The following is a 24492-nucleotide window of genomic DNA, read 5'->3' as shown; positions in this document are numbered from 1 at the left end:
GGTATTAGTTCTCTAGGTGATGGCAAGAGGCAGCCTGCCCAGGTACACGTGGGGCTGCCGGGGCCTGGCAGAGACACTTCTCATCTGAGCCTATCCTGTCACATCATCATCACACTCCACTGCAGCCCTTGGCTGCTTCTCCACTGGGCTCTTCAAGCAGCTTTAAACCAATGTCACTCATTAAGCCATTGAGTGAGCATTCATTCATCCAATGAATATTTATTGAATGACAGCTGGTGTCAGGCCCTTCACTCTTGGGATACACATCAATGATCAGTAGTTACCTTCCTGCCCTGATGAGGCTTGCATTCTAATAGAGGGAGGTAAATCATCAGCAATAATATAATATATAGGTAAATTACATGACATATCAGAAGGCAGTTTTTCCCCTGGAAAAATTAGAGCAGGTAGCAGGGACCTGGCATGCTGGGGCAGGGTAGCAGTTTCCAATGGGGTAGCAGGAGGGCTCTTCCTGGGAAAGAGAATTGAGCAGAAGCAGAGCCTCAGAGAGGAAGACAAAGGTCCAGGGAGGAGACTAGTTCCCAGGGCTCCTGACTCCAGCCCATGTTCTCTCCTCTGTGCCACAGCAGCCAAGTATGAATGGAGGCCTCGTCGGGGGACCAGCCCAGAGGTTATGTGTGTGTAGAGCCCCAAGCCCAGGCTCAAGGAGGGCTGCAAATGGGGTGGGTGGGCTTCGGGATGGCCAATCCCAGGTCCTCTGGTCCCCACCGCTACAGGTTTGTTCTTTGTTTCTCCCAGGTTGGGGTAGAACAATTGCTCCCTGTTTTTTTTTTTTTTTTTTTTTTTTTTTTAAATCCCATCTCCCAAGCCAGCCTAGGCCATCAGATAATGGTGTAATTGGGCTATGTTAATGGCTTCTGACTTACTAATTACAGGCTGATGAGCTTTTCACTGTGTGGCTGGGAATGACTGGGGAGCTCTCAGAAAAGGCCACCCTAGGACACTTACTCTGTCTGTGCCTTTGTTTCTCCATTTGTAAAAAGGACCCAGCTTGGACCTGACACCCCCAGACCCCTCCAGATCTCACCATGAAGCCATTGTAGGCAGTTAAGCACAGAGTGGTGAATTTCCAGCTTCAAGCAGCTTTGGAAAGGATATTGGCAGCTGCACTGCTCCCCTGCCCCACCTGCAACTTTCCTACCTCTCCCGGACCCCACCCCAGCATTGATTCCACACTGGGCTTTGCACATGCAGAATCTGAGAGAGTGATGGCCTCCTCTGAGGAGAGAATTAGCTGCCCCTTAAAGTAGGTGACAGCCTGGTGACAAACAATTTTCATTCAGTCCTGGTGGAGCTCTGAGAGCCTCTCCCCGGGAGAGAGCCTGGGGCCTTAATGCTTCTTCCCAGAAGATTATGGGCTGCTCTGATTGCCCAGTGACTCAAGTTTGCCTCATTCAGGGGAGCCAGAGGAAGGAGGATGCGCTTGGAAACTGATGCTGAGTTCTTAGCAACCTCCTGGCAGGCAGCCTGTTTCTCTTCCTGCCCAGGAGCCCTACACCTTAATTCTGAGGATCCAGGGTTACTCACCTCCTCAGAGGAACAGACATAGTCAAACTTGTCATGAGGATCACGTGCTACTGACAGGGATGCAAACTTGGGTTACCAGTTCCAGGAGATGTAGCCAGGGCTCTACCTTCATTCAGACTACACTTGCCTGCCCTCTCAGATTGGCATGTTGCCTTACATTTCAGTGATGCAGCTGGGGTTTTGGCCTGAATAGTCACAGGGAATCTTGAGGCCCAAATTCTTACAGGAGTTTAGGGCCCAAATTCTTACAGGAGTCTTATCTTTTAAGACTGTGGGCTATGGGATCATGCCCAGTCTGATCATCCCATCAAACCAGCCCTCCGGTAGCTCTATCAGCTCCCATCAACCCTTAGCTAACTTCTTTCTTCAAGGCAGGAGACCACTGCCAATTCAGCCTTTAGCATGGCTGCTAGCCATTTACCAAGGCTGGTGAGCTCTTGCAAGATCAAGATGGCAGCTGAGTGTTTGCACAGCTGAGCCAGAGGGGAGGGCCTCACGGGGCTGGGTGCTGTGGTTAAGTCCTCCTGGGTCAGAAGAGCAATGTGCATTGCAAAAGGAGCTCTCTCTACCCCTGGAGGTGTTTGTTTTAAAACTGGATTTGCAGGGTTTACTCTAGAGATTTGCATATTAGAGAGAAGCTGGGTGAGTCTTGGCTGGGCAATCTGCCAGTGTTTCATCTGATACAAGGGTAGATCTCAAGGCTGCTGCAAACTCATTGTTCTCTCTGTTCTGGGGCTAGAGCTAGGCAGTGCTTTGGAGGTAACCTGTGTGCATCCCAGCCTGGGGGATTTTAACTGGCAGAATGCTGGTGTGTCAGGGAAGCAGGGTGCAGTAGTGAGAAGGGTATAGGCTTGGAGTCACGCTTGGGTTCAGAGCACCGATTACTTGATTACTCGCTGTGTGTCCTTGGATGAGCTAGTGGACCTCTCAGCACCTCATTATCCTAACCTATAAAATGGAGGTGGCAGGGCTTCCCTGGTGGCGCAGTGGTTGAGAGTCTGCCTGCTGATGCAGGGGACACGGGTTCATGCCCCTGTTCGGGAAGATCCCACATGCTACGGAGCGGCTGGGCCCGTGAGCCATGGCCGCTGAGCCTGCGCGTCCGGAGCCTGTGCTCCGCAACGGGAGAGGCCACAGCAGTGAGAGGCCCGCGTACCACAAAAAAAAAAAAAAAAAAAAAAAAAATGGTGGTGACAGCAGCTACTCCTGAGGATGACTGGAGTAATGCAAACACCTAGCATATATCGAATGCCCCAAGTGTCCAGCAAATGTGCTTTCTCCCAGTGGAGGAGAATTCCGGAAGAAAGCTCACTTACCTAAAAGGCATGTTGATTCCTCTCTTTCTAAAGGCAAAGAAGTCACCTTCAGGCTTCCATTTCCATCCCAGCCACTTAGGAGCGCTGTGGCCTCAGGTGAGTTAGAGCCTCCCTGAACCTCAGCTGCCCCGGCCTCAAAGGGAGATTATCAGACCCACCTCGCAAGGCTGTGAGGGTTCAACACAGCTCAGCACCTGGCACCAGGGGACGTAGGTGCAGACATGGCCGTCCACTGGGAGGTCATAGCCCCAAAGACTTGCCTGCATCTCAGCCCTGAGGGTATCATTTCCAGAGACCCTCAAATAAGGCACTTTCAATCCTTGCTCTGAGCATATATGGCTGAGGACTCAGGCCCACCAGCCTGTCCTCTGATGTTTCTCATCCAGGGACTCCTCAGTGAGGAATATATTTGCTCAAGTGGGCCCAGGAGACGACTTCCTCTAGCCCTACGTCGAAACTTCCCCTTCCCTCAAGCCCTCAGCCCCGAGGCCCTGGAAGCTCTGCTCCCAGCCCTGCCTGACCTGTATGGGCTTCCTTATCCCCACAGCAGGCCAGGTGGCCACAGGAGGCCCAGTTCTGTGAGGAAGCACAGGCCAGACACCTGGTGTTCCTGGCTGAGTTCCAGGCCCAAGGGGGGATGTCACCATTGTTTGGACACAATCAGGCCCAAGAGCCTGCTTCCTCCTTCATTCAGGGGAGCATCTGCCCTGCGCTGGGAGCATAACCATGAGAAAGACACAGTCATGACATGACTGTGCAAACCGGAGGGGAGATGACCGATCTCCCAGCATGGAGCAGGGTGAGAAAGGCTCCAGCATCCAGATGGGGACCATGCTTGGCGATGGTGCTCGTGACGACAGCTCATGTCACCATGTGTGAATCTCAGTTGACTCAGGGGAGAGAAGCCAGTGTCTTCATCTGTGTGGGCCACGTTATCCTTACTAACACAGAGGAGGGACCCCAAGCAACTGCAAGTCCCCCCGAGTGAAGGCCACCGAGAAGAGGAGAAAAGAAAGAAGTTCCAGAAAGTGGAAATTTGAAGCTGCACCAATTGCGATGCTTTGGACTCATAAACCATCTGCCAGGCGGTTCTTGGGAGCCCAGCACCACGTGAGGTGCAGCCCAGATTCTTTGATGACTCTGTCACAGCCCTGTGAGGATGGCAGTGGTCTCCCCATTTTACAGATGAGGAAGCTGAGGCTCACAGAAGGGAAATGAAGTCTGTGAGGTTAATCTAATGTAATGTTAGATGATGGCCCACCTGAAGTCTCCAACCGTTCCAGCTTGTTCTAATTAACTAGCTGAAAATAACTAGAATTCAAAGGGGAAAGAGGTAGTGAAAAACACCCCAGTTCTTCAAAAGTTACATAAATATTGAAGATACATAAAGGGTTGCAAAAGCAGTCCCATGGCCCTCCAAAACTACCAATTCTCAAAACACTAGTGACTGCGACCAGTATATTTCTGGCCAGATCATCGGATTGCCCAACTTTGCATTTGGACAAATGATTCCCAGCCAAATTGTAAGCTCTCCTCTTGACCAGCACCCCAGGAGCATACGTGCTTTTGCCTTTCGGTGCAATAATCTCCTTGTTGAGAACCTCTGGCTCTTACTCTGAGGTCAAACCAGGATGAGTTTTCTGGAGGTTTCTCCATGAGCGGAGTTTCCTTTCTTCCTCAGGATGCCGAGGTGTGGTCCACGGGCAGGCACTGGTTTGTGACCCAAGGAGCACAGCAAGTGGGAGTAAGCATTAGACACTTGTAGAGCAGTTTGACATTGCCACACATCCAAGCGGTGATCGTACTTCTAGTAATTCATTTTATTGAATCCAGAAGTATGAGGCCACGGTGGATTCGAGATTTAAAAGGAAAAAGCAAAACCTGGTCATTCGCCACCGATAGTTTGAGTTAGCAATCCATCTGGTCATGTCCTCACTGTCTTGGAGCCAATGAGGCATCCTGCTGTCAGGAAAGAGGAGATGACCCAAGACCCCAGGGCAACGTCCGCCTTCACACCAGTCTTTGGGATGAGCTTCAAAGGCCCCCTCTCACCCCTTGAGACAAGCTCTTCATCACCTGGTCTCCTTGTGACCATCCACAAGTCCTGGTCTACCTCTTGGTCTTGGTGATGATCCTGGGCATGGTTTCCATTCGGTTGTAAGAAAGCCTCTGTCACAGGTGGCAATGTGGATGCACCTGGGAGAAAGGAGCCTTATGTAAATAAGGGCCCATAATGAGAGGAAGGACCAGGCTTGGATCCCCTGGCCGGGACCTGTGCTGATAGAACAACCGAGCCGGCCCGAGACTGCACCCCCAGCAACCTCAGGGCCCTCTGCTTGCTTCTTCTGTAACTGCTCCCAAAGTCAGGGTTGCACAGGAGCTCAGCGGCACAAAGTGCTTATTAGCTAAGTGGTTACTAAGGTCTCATCAGGGACCTGTAGTTAAAGCCCCAGAAAGTACGGTCTTAATCTCTGCTCGCTCAGGGGAGGCAATACTTGCGCGTGGGTCTGTGACATCACATGGTGCCTTCCTGGGAGAGCGCCTCGGAGCCAGTGCACACACTGGGTCGGGGAGGCAGCCACACAAGGGGAGTGTGCGCAGGGAGGTAAATCTGACCTCCCCTCTTTATTTTGCTGTAAACCCAGGAAGGACCTGGTATTCTACAGCTCCTATCCGAGGGGCCTGTGTCGGGGGCCCCAGCAGGGGATGGAACATTAGGCAAGTAATGGCATATTGTCCTGAGCCAGTGCACCTGAACCTCTCTTAGAAGCAGGAGCCAAGTTTCTTGGCATTTGTGAAATCCTGAAAATGGCAGAATGTATGCTTGGAAGCAGAATCCTCATCTCTCCCAGGTGGGGCCAGTGTTGGGTTGCGGGGGGTGGGGGGGGGTGGGGGGTGGGGGGGGATAACTGGCCTGGCAGCTGCTGCCACGGAGAAGAAGTGAGCTTTGTCAGGTCTGAGGAGGTCCTGTCTGTCTGAGTCCTGGGATCAGACACCCCAGCAGGCCCCCGGCCACATTTTCCATAGTCCCCCAGAGCCCTGCATGTGGTCTGGTGTGACTGATCCAGAGTAGCTACTGGTGTTGGGACTTCCTCAATGAGAAAGGGGGCAGGCGTCTCCTGGGTCTTTTTTTTTTTTTTACATCTTTATTGGAGTATAATTGCTTTACAATGGTGTGTTAGTTTCTGCTTTGTAACAAAGTGAATCAGTTATACATATACATATGTTCCCATATCTCTTCCCTCTTGCGTCTCCCTCCCTCCCACCCTCCCTATCCCACCCCTCTAGGCGGTCACAAAGCACCGAGCTGATCTCCCTGTGCCATGCGGCTGCTGCCCACCAGCTGTCTGCCTTGCGTTTGGTGGTGTATATGTGTCCCGGGTCCTGCCTTTCTCCCCAGCCTGCTTGGCGTCCCTTCCGTCTTCATCCTCTCTTGGTGCTTGTGCCTCTGCGGGCACCCGATGTGCTAGCCTCAGGTCCTGAGGGTGGGCCCTGCTCCCAGGAGTCGGGGGCTGGGGACGCCAGCTGCCACTTGCTTTGCTGTCCCCTGAACTTCCTGCTTGGTACTTGAGGCTTGCACAGCAGATTCGATGTGGCCTTCCAGGAGCGGTCTTGGGTTTCGATGGAGGGCCTTCCTTCGCCCCTGCACGAGTCACTGTTACTCGCCATCAAGATGGCTATCAACCTGTGTCCAAGGGCCTTCCGCCTAAATTGTTGCTCTCCGTGGCCACACCTCCCAGAAGCTGGATTCAGAGGCTGGGGGAGCGTCTGGAGCCTCCCTCCCTCCAGGATATTGGGATCAGGAACAGTGTTTATAGATATAATCTCATATTGTGCATTTTTGTCCCCCTGCAGGGGAGACTGCAGTATTACCAGGCTGGCCTTTCAGAGCTGGTATGGAAAGAGGGAGCAAGTCGGGGTTTGCCCAGGGGTGTATGTGTAATTGTGCTATGTCTGCTTGGGCTGTCAGCTCCCACCCCTTCCGCAGCTCCATGACACGCCGGTGGGGTTGCACGCATTCATGGGTAGGCATGGACCATCCTGCCCTTGGGAGCACAGACACCCACCACCTGTCAGGCTGTGATCCCCGGAGCCAGCGTGGAGCTGACTTGCCCAGCACCATCTCTGGGGCCCTGGGCACTGCCGCCTGGGGCTCCCCATCCTTCTCCCTGTACCTGCCCAGTAGGGACCAACATTCACTCCCATTCCGGTCGTGTTTTTGTCGGCAAGGTGGTCTGCATGCTGACCTGACAGGACTCAGGTTAGACGTAGCCATAGCTCCCTATGGGACACGGGAGCTGCAAGGCAGGATGAGGCTGCCGAATTCAGAGGGAGAAGGGAGGGTGGAGCCAAGTTCATCTTGGTCCAGCCCTGCCAAGCGCCAGGCACTCACACACACGCTCTCTCACTCAGTTCCTGCCACAGCTCCGTGAGGCAGGCACCGTTTATCCCCATTTCACTAAATGAGGATGCTGGGCTCAGAAGTTGAGGACTTGGCGCCCCATCTCAGAACTGGTTAGTGGTGGAGCAGGGTCCTAACCCTCCAGGTCTGGGAGTGGGGGGTCTGGGGCAGTTCTCACTAAACAGTAGCTCCCGGCCCTCCAGAGAGGAGGGGTCTTGGAGAGGGCGGCCGCAATGCAGCTGGCTTGTTTTCTTACTGTGAAGGCCTCCCGGGCTTGGGCTCAGGAGACCTTAGCAGAGTCCTGGCTCTTCTTGCATTTATTTCTAAGTGGGCTTGGACAGATCCCTTCCTCTGGTATTTATTCCCCCTACCTGTGAACCAAGCAACTCAAACTCCTGAAGACCATGTACCCTGCAGGCCTCCATTTCTCTCTTTTCTCCATCTGCAGAGTGCCCACTGCCTACTCTGGGCTGGTTAGGCCTCTCCTGGGACGTTGGGTGCCGTTTGCATGTGGGTGTGGAGCCCTCTCCCACCTCCAGCTTGTTCGTGTCTTCCTTCTCGGTGCTAACTGGCCTCTACCTTTGTCTCTGTCTACTCTATCTCTGCTCTTGGGTAGCTGACAGTAGGGAAAGTGTCCAGCGGAATAGGGGCTGCAGCTGAAGTTCTGGTCAATCTGTACATGAATGATCACAGACCTAAGACTCAGGCCATCTCTCCAGACCTGGTAAGGATGTAAACCCCACAGCCTTCACCCACAGACACTGGCTCTGGTCTCCCAGGGAGGGTGCACGGGGCGCAGAGAGGATTGCCTGGCCCCTCTTCTCATGGGACGAGAGGGGCTGAGACCGGGCTGGATCAGAGCAGAGGTTAGCGGGAGGCTGTTCTTCCTTTTAGACAAACCTCACTCAGCCCCCTTGTGGCTCATTTCACAAACAGAGCATCTTCCCTGCTGGCTGGGGCTCTAGAGAACTCAGTGCAAAGTCCAGGAGGGGCCGTCCGCAGAGGTGGACAACACTTACTGCCAATGTTTAGCATCCAATCTGGATTGGATTGAGAATTAAGTAATGGAGAAAACACCCTTTTCCTCTGAATTCTCCCCTTCTCCAGTGACTCCGCTCATTTTGGTTTCCTTTTGGTACACTCCCCTGGAATCACCCAGGTGTGCCCCTTCTGCCCTGGCCCTTGCCCTCTCCTCTCCCCTCTTGCATTTAGGAAGTTGACTGGCAGCCAACTTCAACACACAGAAAAGGGCTGCCCCTTCTCTGCAGTTCTCTTGAACAGTTTTATTACCATGAGCTTTCCCTGCCTGACCTAGGTCACTGCAGGGAGACAAGGATGTGTAAAACATTCTTTCAGGGACCTCACTCTAGATGCAGGCAGTACGTAACCCCTGGGTCAGATTCCTGGAGACAGCATCGCTGGGCAGCATGTTTGTGAGGGACGCCCGCTCCATCAGACCAGGAGATGTCACTCTCACCCTGAAACCAGAATGGCCAGCCTGCCTGGGAGTACAGTTAACAGCTGCCCTTGCAGGGCTGGGGTCTGTGTACCTTACCACCCTCATTCTCTGCTGAAGTGCCCGCAGTCAGTGCCTGCAGTGACAAAAGCAGCACCTAGCCTGTGAGGCCCCACGATGCAGGCCGGCATCTCTACAAGGCCAGCCTCACAGCTGAAGGTGCGGTGTACGCCCTAACACACTGCTCTTCTCTCCCGATGCCCTGTGTCTCCCAGGAGTCCATACGGAAGGCGTTTCCCCTGAACCTGGGTGGCAGCGACACCTGTTATTTCTGCAAGAAGCGCGTGTACGTGATGGAGCGGCTGAGCGCGGAGGGCCACTTCTTTCACCGGGAGTGTTTCCGCTGCAGCGTCTGTGCCACCACCTTGCGCCTGGCCGCCTATGCCTTCGACAGTGACGAAGGTAAACCCCCAGGGGCCAGGGCAGCACTCATCTCTGGCCTGGGCTTCAGTCCCTTTGGAGGCTCTGGGACAGGCAGCACTTCCCAGGGAGTTTTGGTGTCATCAGGAAAGCTCTTCAGGGAGCAGGGATCCCCTGCTAAAGAGAGAGGCCGCCTGTGGTGAGCAGGGGTCCTGAGGGAAGGGGAGCTGTCAGCACCAGGGGTGCATCAGCGTGGGGGGCACCTACCAGGCGACGAGTACCTTATGAATGTTTTCTTACTCAGTCTCACCACCTTCAATTGCCCCTGTGTGGCTGAGAAAATCAAACCTGATAACTTATGTCACATGCTCGACACCACACCTGACATGTAATAGGGGTTCAGTAAATGATGGCATATTCGTGTTATTATGTATAAAGTACGCATTGTAAAAATGGCAGTAACCCCAACATGCCCTCTGATAAGTGGCCTGCCGGCGTCATCAGTGAAAGAATTGCACTCATTGGAATGAGTGATTATTTTCTAATTTCCAGCACTTGATGTTTGCACGGTCATATAATGACAGTGCTTGTGATTCCATACCCTCAAACTAACTGCCTGGGTTCAAATCCAGACTGTGCCACTTCTAGCCATATAACCTTGGGCCTGTTACGTAACCTCTTGGTCCCTCAGTTTCCTTACTTATAAACTGAGGATGATACTACTTAGCTCATAAGGTCATTATGAGGGTTGCTGGGTTAATTCCCGGGATGATAGTGTCTGGTATATTGAGTCCTACACAAGATTTTTCTGCTGTTATCATTATTCCCATCACTATTGTCACTATTGTAACAGTGAGCAGAGGAGGCTTTTCTGGAAGGCACCCAGTAGTCCCAGGCAGTGGCCAGTGGCCCAGTGTGTGCCTCACTGAGTTTTCCTCTCCAACACTGCCACAGCCTGTTCTGCTCCTTTCCCACCCCCAGGGGTCCCAGAAGCAAGAGGAACTAGAAACAGAGCTGCTATTCTGGGCGGTCCATTTTGCAGCCTGGCAACTTGCCTTGGGAAGGGACTTGGCCTGGGGGATTATCTGAGGGTTTCAGCCCCATCCCGGGAGCCCCGCCTGTTGCTGCAGCCTGCCCCCCGTCTGAGCCATTTCCTTAAGGCAGGTGATGGAAACCATTTCCCAAGTTTGCGCCTTCCTGGCCTTGTTTTCAGTAGCGGCGTTTTCTGACCTAGATGGTGGCAGGCACTTGGCTCATGTCCTGCTGTGTGGTTCTGGTTTACAGGAGAAAAACCTCTCTCTCTCTCTCTCTCTCTCTCTGTGTGTGTGTGTGTGTGTGTGTGTGTGTGTGTGTGTATGTGTGTGTGTGTGTGTGTGTGTGTCTCTTTACAGGCAAGTTTTTCTGCAAGCCTCATTTCATTCACTGTAAAACCAACAGTCAGCAACGGAAGAGACGGGCAGAGTTGAAGCAACAAAGAGAAGTACGTTTTGTCTTGAAAGTGGTGGTGAAACAGGGAAGGCCCCTGATAGGAGAAGGTGTTCAAGGGTTCCTGCAAGTTCAGCCAATGTTTCTGGCTTTGGGGGATTGAAACTCAGGTGAAGAGGGCTCTGCTCCCTGGCATGGAGGGTCCCTCTGCCTTAGTCTGTTCAGCTTGCCTCTGGGCTATGACCTGTCCCGGGGGAATGACTGCTGCTTCTCATGAGAAGCCCAGAAGAGCTTTCCCATGTGCCAAGGTTGGGGCTATATGCTTAGCCATGCAAAGCCATGTAGCCCCCGGTGCCTGGGGCCCCCATGACCACAGGGGCACTGTTAGCAGGGATGCCTGGTATAGAGCCAACCCTCTGTGGTTTCCAAGTCCTTTCCCCAGGCTCTTGGATGTCAGCAAAGTGACTGGCCCACTGAATTTGTGGATGGCTTATGATAGGGCCCCCTCGTACCTTCTCTATGGCTTGATTAATCACCCACCTCCAGCAAGACCCACAACTTCAGCTTTTTTCTAATTATACAAGTAATATAGGCTCAACATAGAAAAACGGGTAAATATAATAAACAAAAGTGTATAAAGAAGGAAAGTGAAATCACCCATCCCCACTCTATCCTGAGAAAATCATAATTAACATTTTGGAACATTTCCTTGCAGACTTTTTTCTTTATGAATACAGTTGATCCTTGAACAGTGTGGAGGCCAGGAGCTCTGACTCTCCACAGGGTCGAAAATCCGCATATAACTGATAGTCAGCCCACCGTGTGGGCAGTTCCTCCACGTCTGTAGATTCAACCGACCGTGGATCGGGTGGAACTGTAGTATTTACTATTGAAAAAACTCTGCATTTAGGTGGACCCATGCAGTTCAAACCTGCATTGTTCAAGGGTCAACTGCATGTTCTAACCCAGTGGGAATCCCATGTCTACAGTTTCATAGTCGTCTTTTCTCACTAACACTATATTAAGAACAGTTTCCCATGACATTAAAAATGCTTTTGGAGCCTAATTTTTGAGGCCTGTAAAAGACGGTTGATAATTTATTTGCGTCCTATATTGTTGGACATTTATGTTGTTTACTATTTTTACCTTATAAATATTTTTATGGTGAATGTCTTTGTACCCACATCTTTCTCCATATTTCAAATAGTTTACTTAGGATCAGTCATGAGAAATGAGATTGCTGAGTCAAAGGGCGGGTATGTTTTGAAGGCTCCAAACAAAACTGACCCCTGTGATCAGTTTGCCACCCCCCAGGAAAGTCATGCCCATGTTCAGCCTGCCCTTCAGCAGTGCACGGGGGCGGAGATTTGGGGGAGGGGGGCTGGTTGCAAATTGCAGGGTCTGCCACGTTCTCTATTTACTGGCTGTCTTCCTCTGCTTCATTGGAGGCGTCGTCTCTAAGCGTCATGGACTAAATGCCCTCACCTTGATGTCTTTCTCAGGAGGAGGGGATGTGGAAAGAGCAAGAAGCCTCTAGGCGAGACCCTCCTGCGGAAAGTTCTTGCGCTGCCGCCGCCATCGGCACGCCGGAAGGCAGCCCCCCAGGTACCCCCAATTCCTTCCTTAGGAAGGTGCTAAGCTGGCCCCTCAGGCTGCCGTGGGGCCTGCTTCACCTTCCCCGGAGGCTGCTTAACTGGATTCAGGGACTGCTGCGTGCTGCCAGTCTGCATATCAGGGACAATGCTTACAACTACTGCTACACGTACGAGCTCCTGAGCCTCGGGCTGCCCCTGCTCTGGGTGTTCTCCGAGGTCCTGGCTTCCATGTACCGGGAGACCGAGGAGTCCCTCGAGGGCATCCGCGACTGGCTGCTCAGATGCTTCCCGGCCAAGCTGCACTGAAGCCCAGCCCCAAAGTGCCGTAACATTTCCCGTGTAGATGGCAGCATGTGCAGCCAGCCCAGGCGCTGGCCAGGGAGCCCCACGCCCTTTAACCAGTTAGTTCAAAGCCAAAGAGTTTCCCGTCGGCCACCTGCACCTGGCCTGGTCGCGGTGAACATCTGCTCCCGGTGCCCAGGCCAGCACGACATGAAGGATATTTTTTTATACCTTTGTACTTTTATACCAAAGTGAGCCATATTTCTAGGTTTACATTTCAATTTTTAACTTTTAATAAGCCAAGAGAAAGCATCTTTTTCTATGAGTGTCAGTTTTTCTAGACACGGGTTTGACGTTTATAACTGGTATTACAAACCCTTCCCACGTTGTGGTCAGTTGTAATCGCTGCTGCCTGCAACATGAATGATTTGGGCTTCTCTGTAAACCAGAACCAGTGCCTTTTGATTTATGTGCCTGGATACCACTTTTTAACAACGGACAGTTGTTTGCAACATGAAAGCATAATACTTTAGGAGAAAAAAATAGAAAGGGCAGAAGAGAATTAAACCTACAGAAGCACGTGGCAGTGTGTAGTCACCTGTTATCTGTCCTCCCAGAGGGCAGAGGACTGTTTTGCTCACTTGTTTGGATGTAAAAGAGTAGCGTAAAGGTTCCTCGCTCAGAACCCCATCACAGCCAAATGGTGTAGAACCACAGGGTCTCAGGCAGATTGCTACAAATATACGTTTCCCTTCCCACTAATGAGCACGGCAGCGAAAGCCCACTGGCCCCTGACCACGTGGAGCTCCATCAAACTGTTGCAGTGTTGAAGAGGAGTTACGTCCGCTGGTGGCATTTTAAGCCCTCCTTAGGAGGTCCCCAGCCCAGGCTGCAGTCCGAGCCGAGGCCACTCAGGGTCCACAGCCATGAGGCTGAGGGAAGAAATTGCCCTTTCACATAACGTCCTTTGGGACCGAGGGCATCTGTTAGCACCTCAGGGTATTATTTCTGGGAAGTGCGGCTGCCCCGTGAGCGTGGCTTGCAGACGTCCCGGCTTCTTAGCCGCTCGGCTGCCATGCATATTTGGTCAAACAGTCAGAAACCATTTATTTTCACGTTGTCCTAGCAAAGGAATGCGTCTGACCTCCAGGGGGAAGCTCCCCTGTGTCTTGACTGTCAGGGGAGGCTGGGAGTGGACGCTATTACTGACTCATGCAAAAGAAATACACCCTATTAAGGGCAAAAGAGGCCTTGGGCCCACCTGCATTCTTCTCTCTGGGCATCTGGAAGAGGCCTCAGCTCTCCCGACTCCACTTGCCTGGACATGCACGGCTGCTGAGTCTGGCTGAACAGTGGAGATGGCTGATAGAGAAAGGCCTTCTGCAGTGTGTTCAGTGTATCTAGAGTGGCTGGGCCAGAGACGGCTCTCCGCGTGTTACACTAAAAAGATCCTCTAGGTTAAATAAGGATGGAGCCCGGTAGGTTAGGAGCCAGAGCTCTTGAGGCCTTTGAGATGCCAAGTTCTCTAGGGTGGGAAGAAGTGGGGAGGCATTTCTATAAACACTTCCCTAAGTCCTTGGGCAAATCAGGGACATGGCTGCGGCCAAGTTCGTGGGAACTGGCGCCTCTGTCCTTGTTGGAACTGTTCTCGTCCTATGACTTGCATTGTGTTTTTCCAAATTTCTGCTGGTATTTTAATGTTCCGCACGGTGGGAGGAGCCCTTGATTCATTTTATGTTTGATTCTGAAAGTCACGACATAAACACATGCACAGCTGTCATTGTTATTCCCGTCAGCTCAGGGCAGGGCGAGATGCTTTGTGGGATGCTCCGTGAAGCCAGTTAGGATCTCTGAGAATGTCACTTTTGGCCATAAGGAGACTGGTTTGAATTACTCTGGCGAGACAGGGCGTGCCTGTCAGAAGCCTGAGTTGTTTGTATGTTCTGAGACTTTGAACCTTCCTGGTGGGGCAGCACCAAAACACAAAGGTGGGTCCTGGAGGAGGGGCGGATGTCTCTAAGCCTCCACAACATATTCAAGAATGAACGTGGGGCTCGAGAGTAAAATCGGGGCAGAGAGGATGTGGAGGGCTGTGGAGGACAGAGGAGTGTCAGCCAATTGCACGGATTCGCTCTTGCAGATAAGTGGCTGCTCACTGCCAGAAAGGTTCATCCGTCCTAAGCAAACCGTAACTTGTTTGGGGAAGTTTCTCTTTTTTTAATGGTTGCCTCGTTTTCAATTCCCGTGCCTTCTCGTGTTGCCTTGTGCCCCGCAACTAAATTCTCTTTTCTGTCTCTCTCTTTCCGACCTTACACTGTGGCCGTCAGTTCATTTCAGCCTTCCGGTGCTACACCCACTTCTTGGCTGACACAATTCTGCTCTGAGGTGACTGGTTTTCTTGCCAATTTTCAGAGAGTGGTACTAACCCCTGACCCGCTTTCCGTACCCCATGCCCCCGCCGTGGCCTTGGTTGAGCTAACTGCGAGTGTCTTGCATACTAATGCGCTCATTCAGTGGCATGGTTGGTGAACAGCATGGGGTGGTGTTCAGCTCAAAAGCGAAAGCCGTTTCTGATTCCATCCCTCTGAGCCAGCTGCCTGGTCCACCCCAAGTGCCTGCCCCGCCTCCCCCTGCGCCCTGCGGCCTGCGTGCATGCTTTTCTGGTTGCACGTACAAAGCCCCTCACCTTCCTGGGAGGGTTAACGCCAAATGTGAGACAGTACCATAGAGAGGGCGCTTCACCTTTGAAAAGAACTCTTTCACCTCTCAGCCTCTGAAAAAGCACATGCATACCAGCATCTTCTTCAGTTGGTTCTAGTATAAAGGTTATCAATGAAAACCATAGGTGACTCTTTTCAGAAGGATTTAAAAAAAAAAATACTCCCAGGCTTCATCACAAGCTTGACCCAGACTCTGTATCTTGAACACACAATCACAATTTTCCTAGCAAATCCTTTCTCCACTGCAGCCCATACTTTACCTCCAAGGGCTTTGCTGTGGCTCTTCTGATCGCTCTGGGCTCGTAAAGCCCTGGATGATACAGAAGCTTCAACTAGAGCAGTCATTGTCACAGACCAGGGAGGCCTTTGAGAGATGACTTCCCCCAATGCCCCCACGAGCCTTTAGCTGGAGCAGCAGGACACTCAGAGTGCTTTTAAAGAGAAACACCACGCCAAGTACAGTGGGGCTGCTGAAGGCCAGGCCTCGCAGTCTCGGGCCGCAGGTGGTGTGCGTCCTGCATGCGGCCCAGAGCCATGCTGACCCTCGCCTGTCTGCACAGCCCCGCATGCTGCATGGCTCCCTCGTTGGTGCAGATCCTAGCCAGGACCAAGTCACCCTTCTTGTCTTATCTTCTCTTGCAGAGTCTCCCCCCTTTTTAGAATGTCAACCAAAGAGTGCCCTCCTCCCTCCAGCCTCCTCCCTAGCTAGCCTCCCCACATCATCACCACGCATGTTTGTGACCTTTGGTAGTCATTACAGTGCCACATGGAACCCTGTATTTTGCACACGGCGGACAATGTTTAGCTTTATTTATGGTATTTGATGCTGTAAATGAAAATAAATATGGTTCTTTATAAAGCTCATTGTTTCCTCTCTTCTTTGCCACGGAAGCTGCTCAAACCTCAAACACAGGGGTTGGTTGAAGGGGTCAGCCTTCCCTAAACTGGGGGGGGGGGCTTCACTTGTGGTGACATGGGACTCTCTGGGGCTGTGCTGGGTACTCTGAGAGGAAATATTACCCAGGGGTAATATTTGGAAAATATCACCCATGCTCCGGGGCCAGGCTTTGGGGGCTGTTCCTTGAAAACTCATCGTGCTCTCCCGCTGTAGGTGCTGGCATGACTGGCTGAAGGTCAGAGTCACCTCAGCTGTCAGGAACAGGCTGTATTGACAGCTGCTTGCAGCCATCTCCCACACACATCCAAGCAGTGGACCCGCAGGAGCGCTTTACTTGGGAACCTTGCTGTGACTTAGGTTCCCATGTGATAGAGGTTGGTCTTGAAAGTTTTGTGCTGGTCTAGCTGAGTGATGGGTGAAAGGTAAGGAGGAAGGACTGGACATTGGTTTCAGGATGGCAGTGAATGTGGCAGGTGTGCTCCTCCAGATGCAGAGCCATTTGTGATGCTAAGAGACCTGCCTTGCCCCCAAAGACTCAGGTCACTCAGTGTCTTAGGCTGCAAGGCTCTGCCCACAGGGCCAGTCTGAGGACAGCACCATGGCAGGCTCTGGCCCAATTCCACTTGTCTTTAAGGGAAGGATTTGAAGTTTTCACTCAACTAGTCTGGACAGTGTCAAAGAAATCTGGTCCTCAACCTCCCTAGGGTGGGATACGTCCCTTTGCCATGCTGGATGTGGCTGGGCTTCTGATGCTGGCTTGAAAACTCATCTGTGAACTTCTTGAGGGCCGTTGTATCTCTAAAGGGGCACTTCTGAGGCCCTGGGCCTCTGAGCACAGTTGCTGGTGCCTGGAACTGCCTCCAGAGCTGTCTGTGGTCATGACCAAGTGTCTGTACTCCTACCCAGGTGAGATACTCTTTCCCTTCCCTAAAAGGAAGGGTGTTAGGGACTGAAGTCAGGAGCTGGGTTAGACAAGTGACTCATTCCTTTATCTATTCATCTAGTCAAGTGTTTGTTGAATACCTAACATGCCCTAGGCATATTCTAGGTCCTAGAGATGCGGCAGTGAACCACACAGAATTCCTGCCCCTCCCTGCATCTTAGCCTGCACGTATCTCGGTGTTGTACTAGACTTGATGTGTTTTGTTTAGTTGTGCATGCACTTATTTGTTTACTTGTTCATGTGCACATTTGTTTACTCACCTAATATGTACTGAGCATCTACTGTATGTTGGGAATATAGCAGGGAGTGAAACAGGCAAAAATTCTCATTCTCATGGAGCTTATAGTTTGGTTTCGATTTTTGATCTGAAGTTGGGTTAAAACAACACTTTCCAAAGTGTGACAATGGAACACTAGCTTCAAGAGGTGCTTTGTGAAAAAAGGGTTCCATGGTCACAGAGTCTGAGAAGTGTTTCTTTTTTTTTTTTTTTTTTTGCGGTGTGCGGGCCTCTCACTGTTGTGGCCTCTCCCGTTGCAGAGCACAGGCTCCGGACGCGCAGGCTCAGTGGCCATGGCTCACGGGCCTAGCCGCTCCGCGGCATGTGGGATCTTCCCAGACCGGGGCACGAACCCGTGTCCCCTGCATCGGCAGGCGGACTCTCAACCACTGCACCACCAGGGAAGCCCCTGAGAAGTGTTTTATACTAATCATGCCAGTCCTCCCAAATCTTGGCGATCCACAAGATTCATTAGCGTATTGAAGTCTGAGGAGTCCTCCAGTGAAGAAGCCTAATTAACTTTGCTGAAGTGGGCTTTCCCGTACCTCTTTGAAGTGAGTTTTTTGTTTGTTTAGGGGCAGTTTTTGTTTTGCATGTTACATTCTACATAAGAGTTTGGTAGAATATTCTTTATCCAAAAACACTGGATGGAAGAATTAAAATAAAAAATGTAAATAATAGAATTAGGTATTAAATAGAATTAAGTACTGGTGAAATAATGGAGTGGTAACTTTCTAAACTTTAAAACCTCTGATGGAAAAAAATTACAGAGGAAAAACATACCCCACATCTGACTTACAAACATTTTTAAAACTTAACATATAAAAATGAAAATATTCAACAGGCAGTCAGACTGGGGAAAAATCTGAATTCGATGTGATGACAAAGATGTTCATTGCTGTGGCATTTAGAAGGTTCCTGCAAAGCGATGGTCTCAGGGGCCTTGCACGTGATATTTGTTGATTAAAGACCCCATAATAAATGGGCAAAGGTTATGCATGGACTGTTCACACTCAAGCAAATTTTAAAAGAAAACACTTAAACAACAAGCATTTCCAAAAATGTTCTAACTTGGCTTTCAAAGGAATGTAAATTAATTATGCTGCACCCACTGAATAAGTAAAGGAATAGTGAAGTAGATTGTAAGAAAAAATATGAACTTAATCACTAGTATTAAGTGTAAAGTTAAATGGGGACCATCTTTTCTGGAAAGCAATATGGCAACAAGTATTATGACCAATTAAAGGGATTCTGACCTCTTGACCCAGTAATCACACCCCAGGAACTGATCCTAAAGAAATAATCCAGCCAAAGAAAGAAAATCCCTGCAACCTGAATATTGAGTAGAGTAAGGGGGTCAAGCAAAGCGGGTGGGGGTGAGCCGTTCTCCTCTATTTCTGAGAACTCATTCACTTTCAGAGCTTTTTCTTTCATCCCTTAAATAAGTAAAAGAAGCGACTGCCACTTTTACTGCCCCAAGGCCACTGTTTCCACGGGGCCAAAGGCTTTCTGTGCGGTCCCTCATTAGCTTTTCACCTCCTGGTGGCAACCTTGAGTTGGCACTGACATTAAAGTTCACTGATGCTAGAGGTAACCTAGAGCAGCATCTTCAGCTGTTGAGGAGCCCAGGGCAGGAATCAGATGCTGCTCTCAGGAGACCCTTGGCACAGGGGAAGGCCCTGGACTTGGCCGAAGACCGGCTTTGGCCCCAGGACATCGTATTGACTCAGAGGCACCGGGCGAGTCCCTTCTGTGAACGGGGCTAACCGTGCCTCTGGCAGAGGGTTTGGGGAAGGCAGAGTCAGTGAGCCGAGTGTGCCCAGCAAGAGCTCTTGCTGAGTTCTGGGGAGTACCTTCCTGGTTTCGTGCAGCAGCGAGTGCCCTGAGGGAGGCATTCTAGGTCAGCTGGGGCTCAGAGTCTGACGGGACATCTTCTGGTTGGGGACTAAACAGGTCTCGATTCACATGGAGTGGCAACATCTATTGTTTTCTAGTTTTCTGGTCCCCCAGCTCTCTTGAAGGTGACTGGTTATCTCCCTTTAGACACACTGGCCTCAGCTTGAGCCCCTTCTCTCCTGCCACCTGCTAGCAGCACTTCAGTTTTGCTGTAGTGAGTGCCTGAGTCTCAGCACAGGGAGCCTCCTCGAGCTCTGGCTCGGGCTACCTGCTCACCATCTCCACTTAGCTGTCTACTGAGAGGCTCCAACTTACACGTCCACCCCCAACTCCTGGTCTTCCCCGGAGACAGACACTGCCCTTGGCCTTTGCAGTCTCTGGACACGGCAGTTCCATTCTTGTTGCTCAGCTCAGAGCCTTGGCTGGAGCCATTCTTGGCTCTTCTTTTCTTGGCCCCATGTCCAGTCCATCTGTGAATTCTAAGTACAGCCAGAGTCTGTCCACATCCCACCACCTCCATGCTACCGCCTGGCCCCAGCCACTGTCATCTCTTCTTGTGTTATTCCGGTAACCTCCTCTAAGCTCTCCTTCTAGAGAGTTCTCCTTACTCCATTCAACCTATTTTCAACACAACAGCTAGAGGAATCTTGTGAGAACTTAAGTCTGATCTCTCCTCTGCTCCAAACTCCAGCAGCTCCCCAGCTCACTTAGCGTGAAAGCCAAAGGCATACAGTGGGGACTCCTGATAAGTGCAGCCGGGCAGGACAGCCATGCCCCAGTATGGCAGGCGGGCCTGGGGCCCAGGGCTACCTATCAATTTACTCATCGCCTGAAGACCCCCTAGAAACTGGCATTCCCAGTAGTACACTCTCAGAAGCCCCGGGATGGCAACTGTGCTGTCTTCAGGCACGTGTGCTTTTATCTTTTAAAGGGACATGCACTGCAAAGGACCTTGGTACTGGATAGACATATGTCCCTCCTAGAGCAATTAGGTGGAGGGAACACCTGACACAGACCCCTTCCCAGGTCCCTCCTCCATCCTGCTGAGGGCTTGTCAGTGTCCCTTCACTCATCCACCTTGAAAGAGGGCAAGGAGACTGCACTATGCTTAGTACCCTGGACATCTGCCTATTTGCTCTCAGATACACTCCCTGCCCTTCCCCTGCTCCGCTCTGTATTAGAGAGGTGTAACCCTTGCAAAAGACATTTCCCAAGCTCTCTTGCGAACTGGTTTCCTACTAAGTTTGACCATTAGGACGCACGAGTGGGAGAGTGCAGGGTGGAATCGAGGGAGAAGCCGGGGTATTCCTCCTGTCCCTCTGCATCCTGGGCAGTGCTGTGTCTTTTTTGTGCTACCCGCCTCCTACTGCATGGCCCTGGCCTCTGGACTCATAGCACCAGCTCCTTCCGGTGTCGCCCTAGCCAGTGGCTTCCTGCCATTACTCATCTCTGGGTTGCCTCACGTTCCCCATTTAGCTTTTCAACTCATCCAATACCATCGTTATTAGCTTCCTATATTAACTTTACTCTGTTGAACTCCCTGGCTTGGGTTCTATTTTCCTGACTGGTAAACTTAGTTCCATTGCTCTTGTTAAACTGTTTTCTTCCAAGAGAACTGTGGGCAAGACAGCAGAGGGAGCTTTTCCAAGCCCAGAGGCAAAAGTGGCTCTGGCAGTTAGGAGCTGTGTGACCCCGGACAAGTGAGATAACACCTCTGAGCTTCGGTTTCCTCATCTGTAAAATGGGCTTCAAAACTGTATATAGGAGAACATGTTTTGTTGTCTCCCTGGGTTCTGGGGGAGAGTGGAAGGGCCTCCAGACTTGGGGAGAAAACAGGAACAAGTTCACCAGCAGAAATGGGGCTCCATTTCACCATTCAAGGCCCTTCCTGGTTTGATGTCAAAGCAATCGTTTCCCACTGGTTTGACCAGTTTCCCACTGGTTTTCCCCTTTCTGTACCCTTTTGCCCTCCAGTCGCATGGACTTATTTTCCATTCCCATGCAGTTGGCAGTGCTTTCCCACTTTGCTCTTGCTCCCAGGGGTCTGCCACCTCCCTTCCCTGTTCAAATCGTACGCATCCTCAAGCCCCATTAAAACGGTGCCTTCTACCCAAAGTCTTCATTGCATGGAAGTCAGATCTCCCTCCCCTCCCACCTCGTCCTGGCCTCACTCTTTGTGATCTACCTTCTAATGCAGATATTTGTGAACAGACCTTGCCCCTCTGGGGCAGAAAGAGACCCTTGAAGGCAGAAGGAGACCCATGGCTGATTTATCTCCAAATCCCCAGCACAAGCCTGGATCAGAGGAGGGCACAGTAGCTTCTGTTGACCCTATAAGTATCTGTGCACAGAGCTCACAGGCACATACGCCTATACTCAGATATAAACCAGGTATAGAGCCAGGTCTCTGCTACAGCAATTCTGTGTAACAAGCCTCCCAAATCTTAGTAGCTTGTAACATCATTTTTCTTGCTCATGGGTCTGTGGGTTGGCTGAGTGGCTCTGCTTCAGGCTGCAGGTGTAAGGGTGACCTGGGCTCTCATGGGATCGGCTAGACCATAGGTTGGCTCCAGATCTGTTCCATGTGCCCACAGTCGGGCACCTAGGCTGCTGAAGGGGCAGCAGCCATCTGGGACGAGCTCTTCTCATGGCCAACGAGCAGGAGTGTGAGTGGACTAGCCAGACAGCCAGGCCATTGAAAGCCGCTGCTCATGTCACACCCACTGATTTCCACTGGTCAAAGCAAGTCTCACGGCCAAGCCTCATGTCAACTGAGCAGGGAAGCTCACCCCATCTACTCCAGTGGGAAGGACCGCAAGGTCATAGGACAAACCACAACTCTATTATGGGGAGGAAGTGAAGAACTGGGGACGTCTTCCAGTCCAAACTCCCAGAATCATGGCCACGTGCACTGCTGTCCATTTGTGGATTGGTTGTGCTCACAGACATACAGACTGGTCCCCGTCCTTTGACGAAATGTCCGACCGAGTGCTGGTGTCTTAACCTCTCTGTTCACCTGTTTTCTCAGCAGCAAAATGGGGATAATACTACTTTTCTCAGAAGCTTGTGTGGAATTTAATAGATTTATTACATGTTAAACACTTAAACAATCCTTGATAAAAGTACTCAATAAAAGTAAACTGCTGCCATTATTATAACGACACGGTCAAGCATCCAGTTATGATACCTGCTCCCCAGATGCTGCTCCTCTGTCCACAGCTGCCCCAGTGCAAAAGGGTGCATACGTGTCCTCGCAGCAAGCATGCACTGTACCAGGGCTTGCAAACTGGCAAACCGCTGGCTGCATCTGGCTGTAGACGGGTCGCGTTGGACCTGTGTGTATAGTATTTTAAAATGTGAGGCATTGCACATAAAAATCAAAATTTCTCGAGTTACCTTTGCAGATGATAAATAAAGAGTAGATAACATCTCCCAGAAAGAGTGTGTGTGGTGAAAAAAATGAGAGGGCCCAGGTAGAAGCATGAAGAACCCAGGACTTAAGCGTTGGCTAGAAGTCGGGATGGCTGAGATGGAACGGTCAGCTAGGCAGGGAGAGTAAGCGCCCTGGGAGCAGGGAGGGCTCAGAGGGCAAGAGCTGCAGGAGGACCCCAAAGCCTTGTGAATTGGATTTAGCAACAACAAGGAGGGCACTAGGGACTTTGTTGGGGGCAGTTCGGGTAGTGGAGGCATAGGCAGGATTATAGGGGATTGAGGAGTGAGTGCTGGGACGTGAGGAAGTGGAGAAAGTGCAGCAAAGTCTTCGCAGAAGATTGGCTGGGAAGGGGGAAGAAGAGTTGGCTGGGGAGTGGGGGGAGGGGGGAACTGGGATTAAAAATGGTCTTCTTAAAACCGGAGAGGTTTCAGCATATGTTAATACTGATGGAAAAGATCCAGTAGACAAAGAATTAATGACACAGGGAAGAGGAGATAATGGTCCTTAACCGGGGCAGGGGGGCGGGGGGGGCGGTGTAGGAGGAGCCAAGTTCAAGTGCAATGTCAGCCTTAGAGAGGAGAAAGGACTCCTACCCCGCTGTGACCAGAGAGGGGGTCGTGGAGCCAGTTAGTGGCCAAGAGGGATCTGGGACTTGGGCTGCCTGTCTTGCTCATTTATTCATTCATTGATTCATTGATTCATTTAACAGGTATTTATTATTGAGCATCTACTCTTCACCAGGCACCATTCTAGCAAGAAATGAAAGAGGCGAAAATCACTGCTTTTATTCTAGGCATGGGAGAGAAATAACAAACAAAATAAATGGGAAAAGTGTATAGTTTATTAGAAGGTGCGATGTGCTATGAATAAAAATAAAGAGGAAAGGAAAGCGCTGAGGGTGTGGGTTGCAGTTTCAGGAGGACGGTCAGGGTCACCTCCTTGAGAAGGCAACAAAGGTTTGAAGGAGGCGGGTGAGCGAGCCGTGCCCTCTGGGGGCAGTGTCTCCAAGAAAGAGGCAAGAGCCTCTGAGCCGGGGCTGAGATGGGGGGGCGTGCTGCGTGCGGAGGGACAGCACAGCGGTCACGTGGTCAGAGCAGAGAGCCGGGGACAGTACTGGGAGTTGAGGTCACAGGGGCCCTGGAGGATTGTGACAGGGGGTGGCGTGATCTGACTTACATGTTAACAGGCACTCGGCAGCTGTGTTGAGAATAGACTGAGGGGTGGGGCATGACCAGAGGGAAAGCAGGGAGACCAGTAGAGGCCGTTTCTGTAACCCAGACAGAGGTGATGGTGGCTGGGGCCAGGGTGGCAGCAGAAGAGGTGGTGACAGGTGCCTGGATTCCTGACGTATTTTCAAGGTAGAGCCAACTGGATTTGCTGATAGCTTGAGTGAAGAGTGAAAGAACTAAAGGAGTCAAGGATAACACTGAAGTGTTGCCTGGAGCAACCTGAAGGCCCAAGTTGCCATTTACCAAGATGGGAGGGCCATGCGGGAGGCAGGCTTGGGGAGAGGCAGAGATGGAGAATTCCATGGGCATGAGCGTGATGTGTCTACTGGACATCCACCTGGAGATGCCAAGTAAGCGGTGGCGTATACGCGTCTAGATTCAGGGGAATGTCCAGGCTGGAGAGAGAGATGTGTGAGTCATTGTTGTCTAGGGTTATTTAAGGCTGAAACCAGATGAGATCATCAAGGACATGAGTGGAGATGAGAAGAGAAGAGGTTCAAAGACAGTCCTGGGACCTTCCAGTGCTCAGAGGTCACGGGGTGGGGCGGGGGCAACCAGTGAAAGAAACAAAGGGAGAAGGAGGTAGCCAGTGGGGAGGAGGGAGCCAGGTTGTGCTGTCCTGGAAGCTGAGAGAAGGGCTGTTTCTAGAAGG

General features: G+C 51.3%; 1 protein-coding gene across 6 annotated transcripts in view; it reads left to right on the top strand.

The window, feature by feature from the left end:
• The window catches only part of MICAL2 (microtubule associated monooxygenase, calponin and LIM domain containing 2), a 219157-nt gene that overhangs the window by 125672 nt on the left and 68993 nt on the right, over positions 1-24492 (top strand). For 2 of the 6 annotated variants that reach the window (XM_060159645.1, XM_060159646.1), the window contains 7 exons: positions 2898-2960; positions 7883-7990; positions 8998-9184; positions 10534-10622; positions 12070-12172; positions 14772-14829; positions 15807-16023. In XM_060159645.1, the coding sequence (XP_060015628.1) occupies positions 2898-2960; positions 7883-7990; positions 8998-9184; positions 10534-10622; positions 12070-12172; positions 14772-14812 (591 nt within the window). In that variant the 3' untranslated portion in view covers positions 14813-14829; positions 15807-16023. Of the gene's footprint in view, positions 1-2897; positions 2961-7882; positions 7991-8997; positions 9185-10533; positions 10623-12069; positions 12173-14771; positions 14830-15806; positions 16024-24492 lie in introns of those variants that run through there. The other 4 variants (XM_060159648.1, XM_060159647.1, XM_060159652.1 and 1 more) reach the window with 3 other exon arrangements.

This window comes from Lagenorhynchus albirostris, chromosome 9, assembly GCF_949774975.1.
Source record: "Lagenorhynchus albirostris chromosome 9, mLagAlb1.1, whole genome shotgun sequence".
NCBI classification, from domain to species: domain Eukaryota; kingdom Metazoa; phylum Chordata; class Mammalia; order Artiodactyla; family Delphinidae; genus Lagenorhynchus; species Lagenorhynchus albirostris.
The sequence above is the reverse complement of the archived record's forward strand: the minus strand, read 5'-3'. Positions and strand labels throughout refer to the sequence as shown.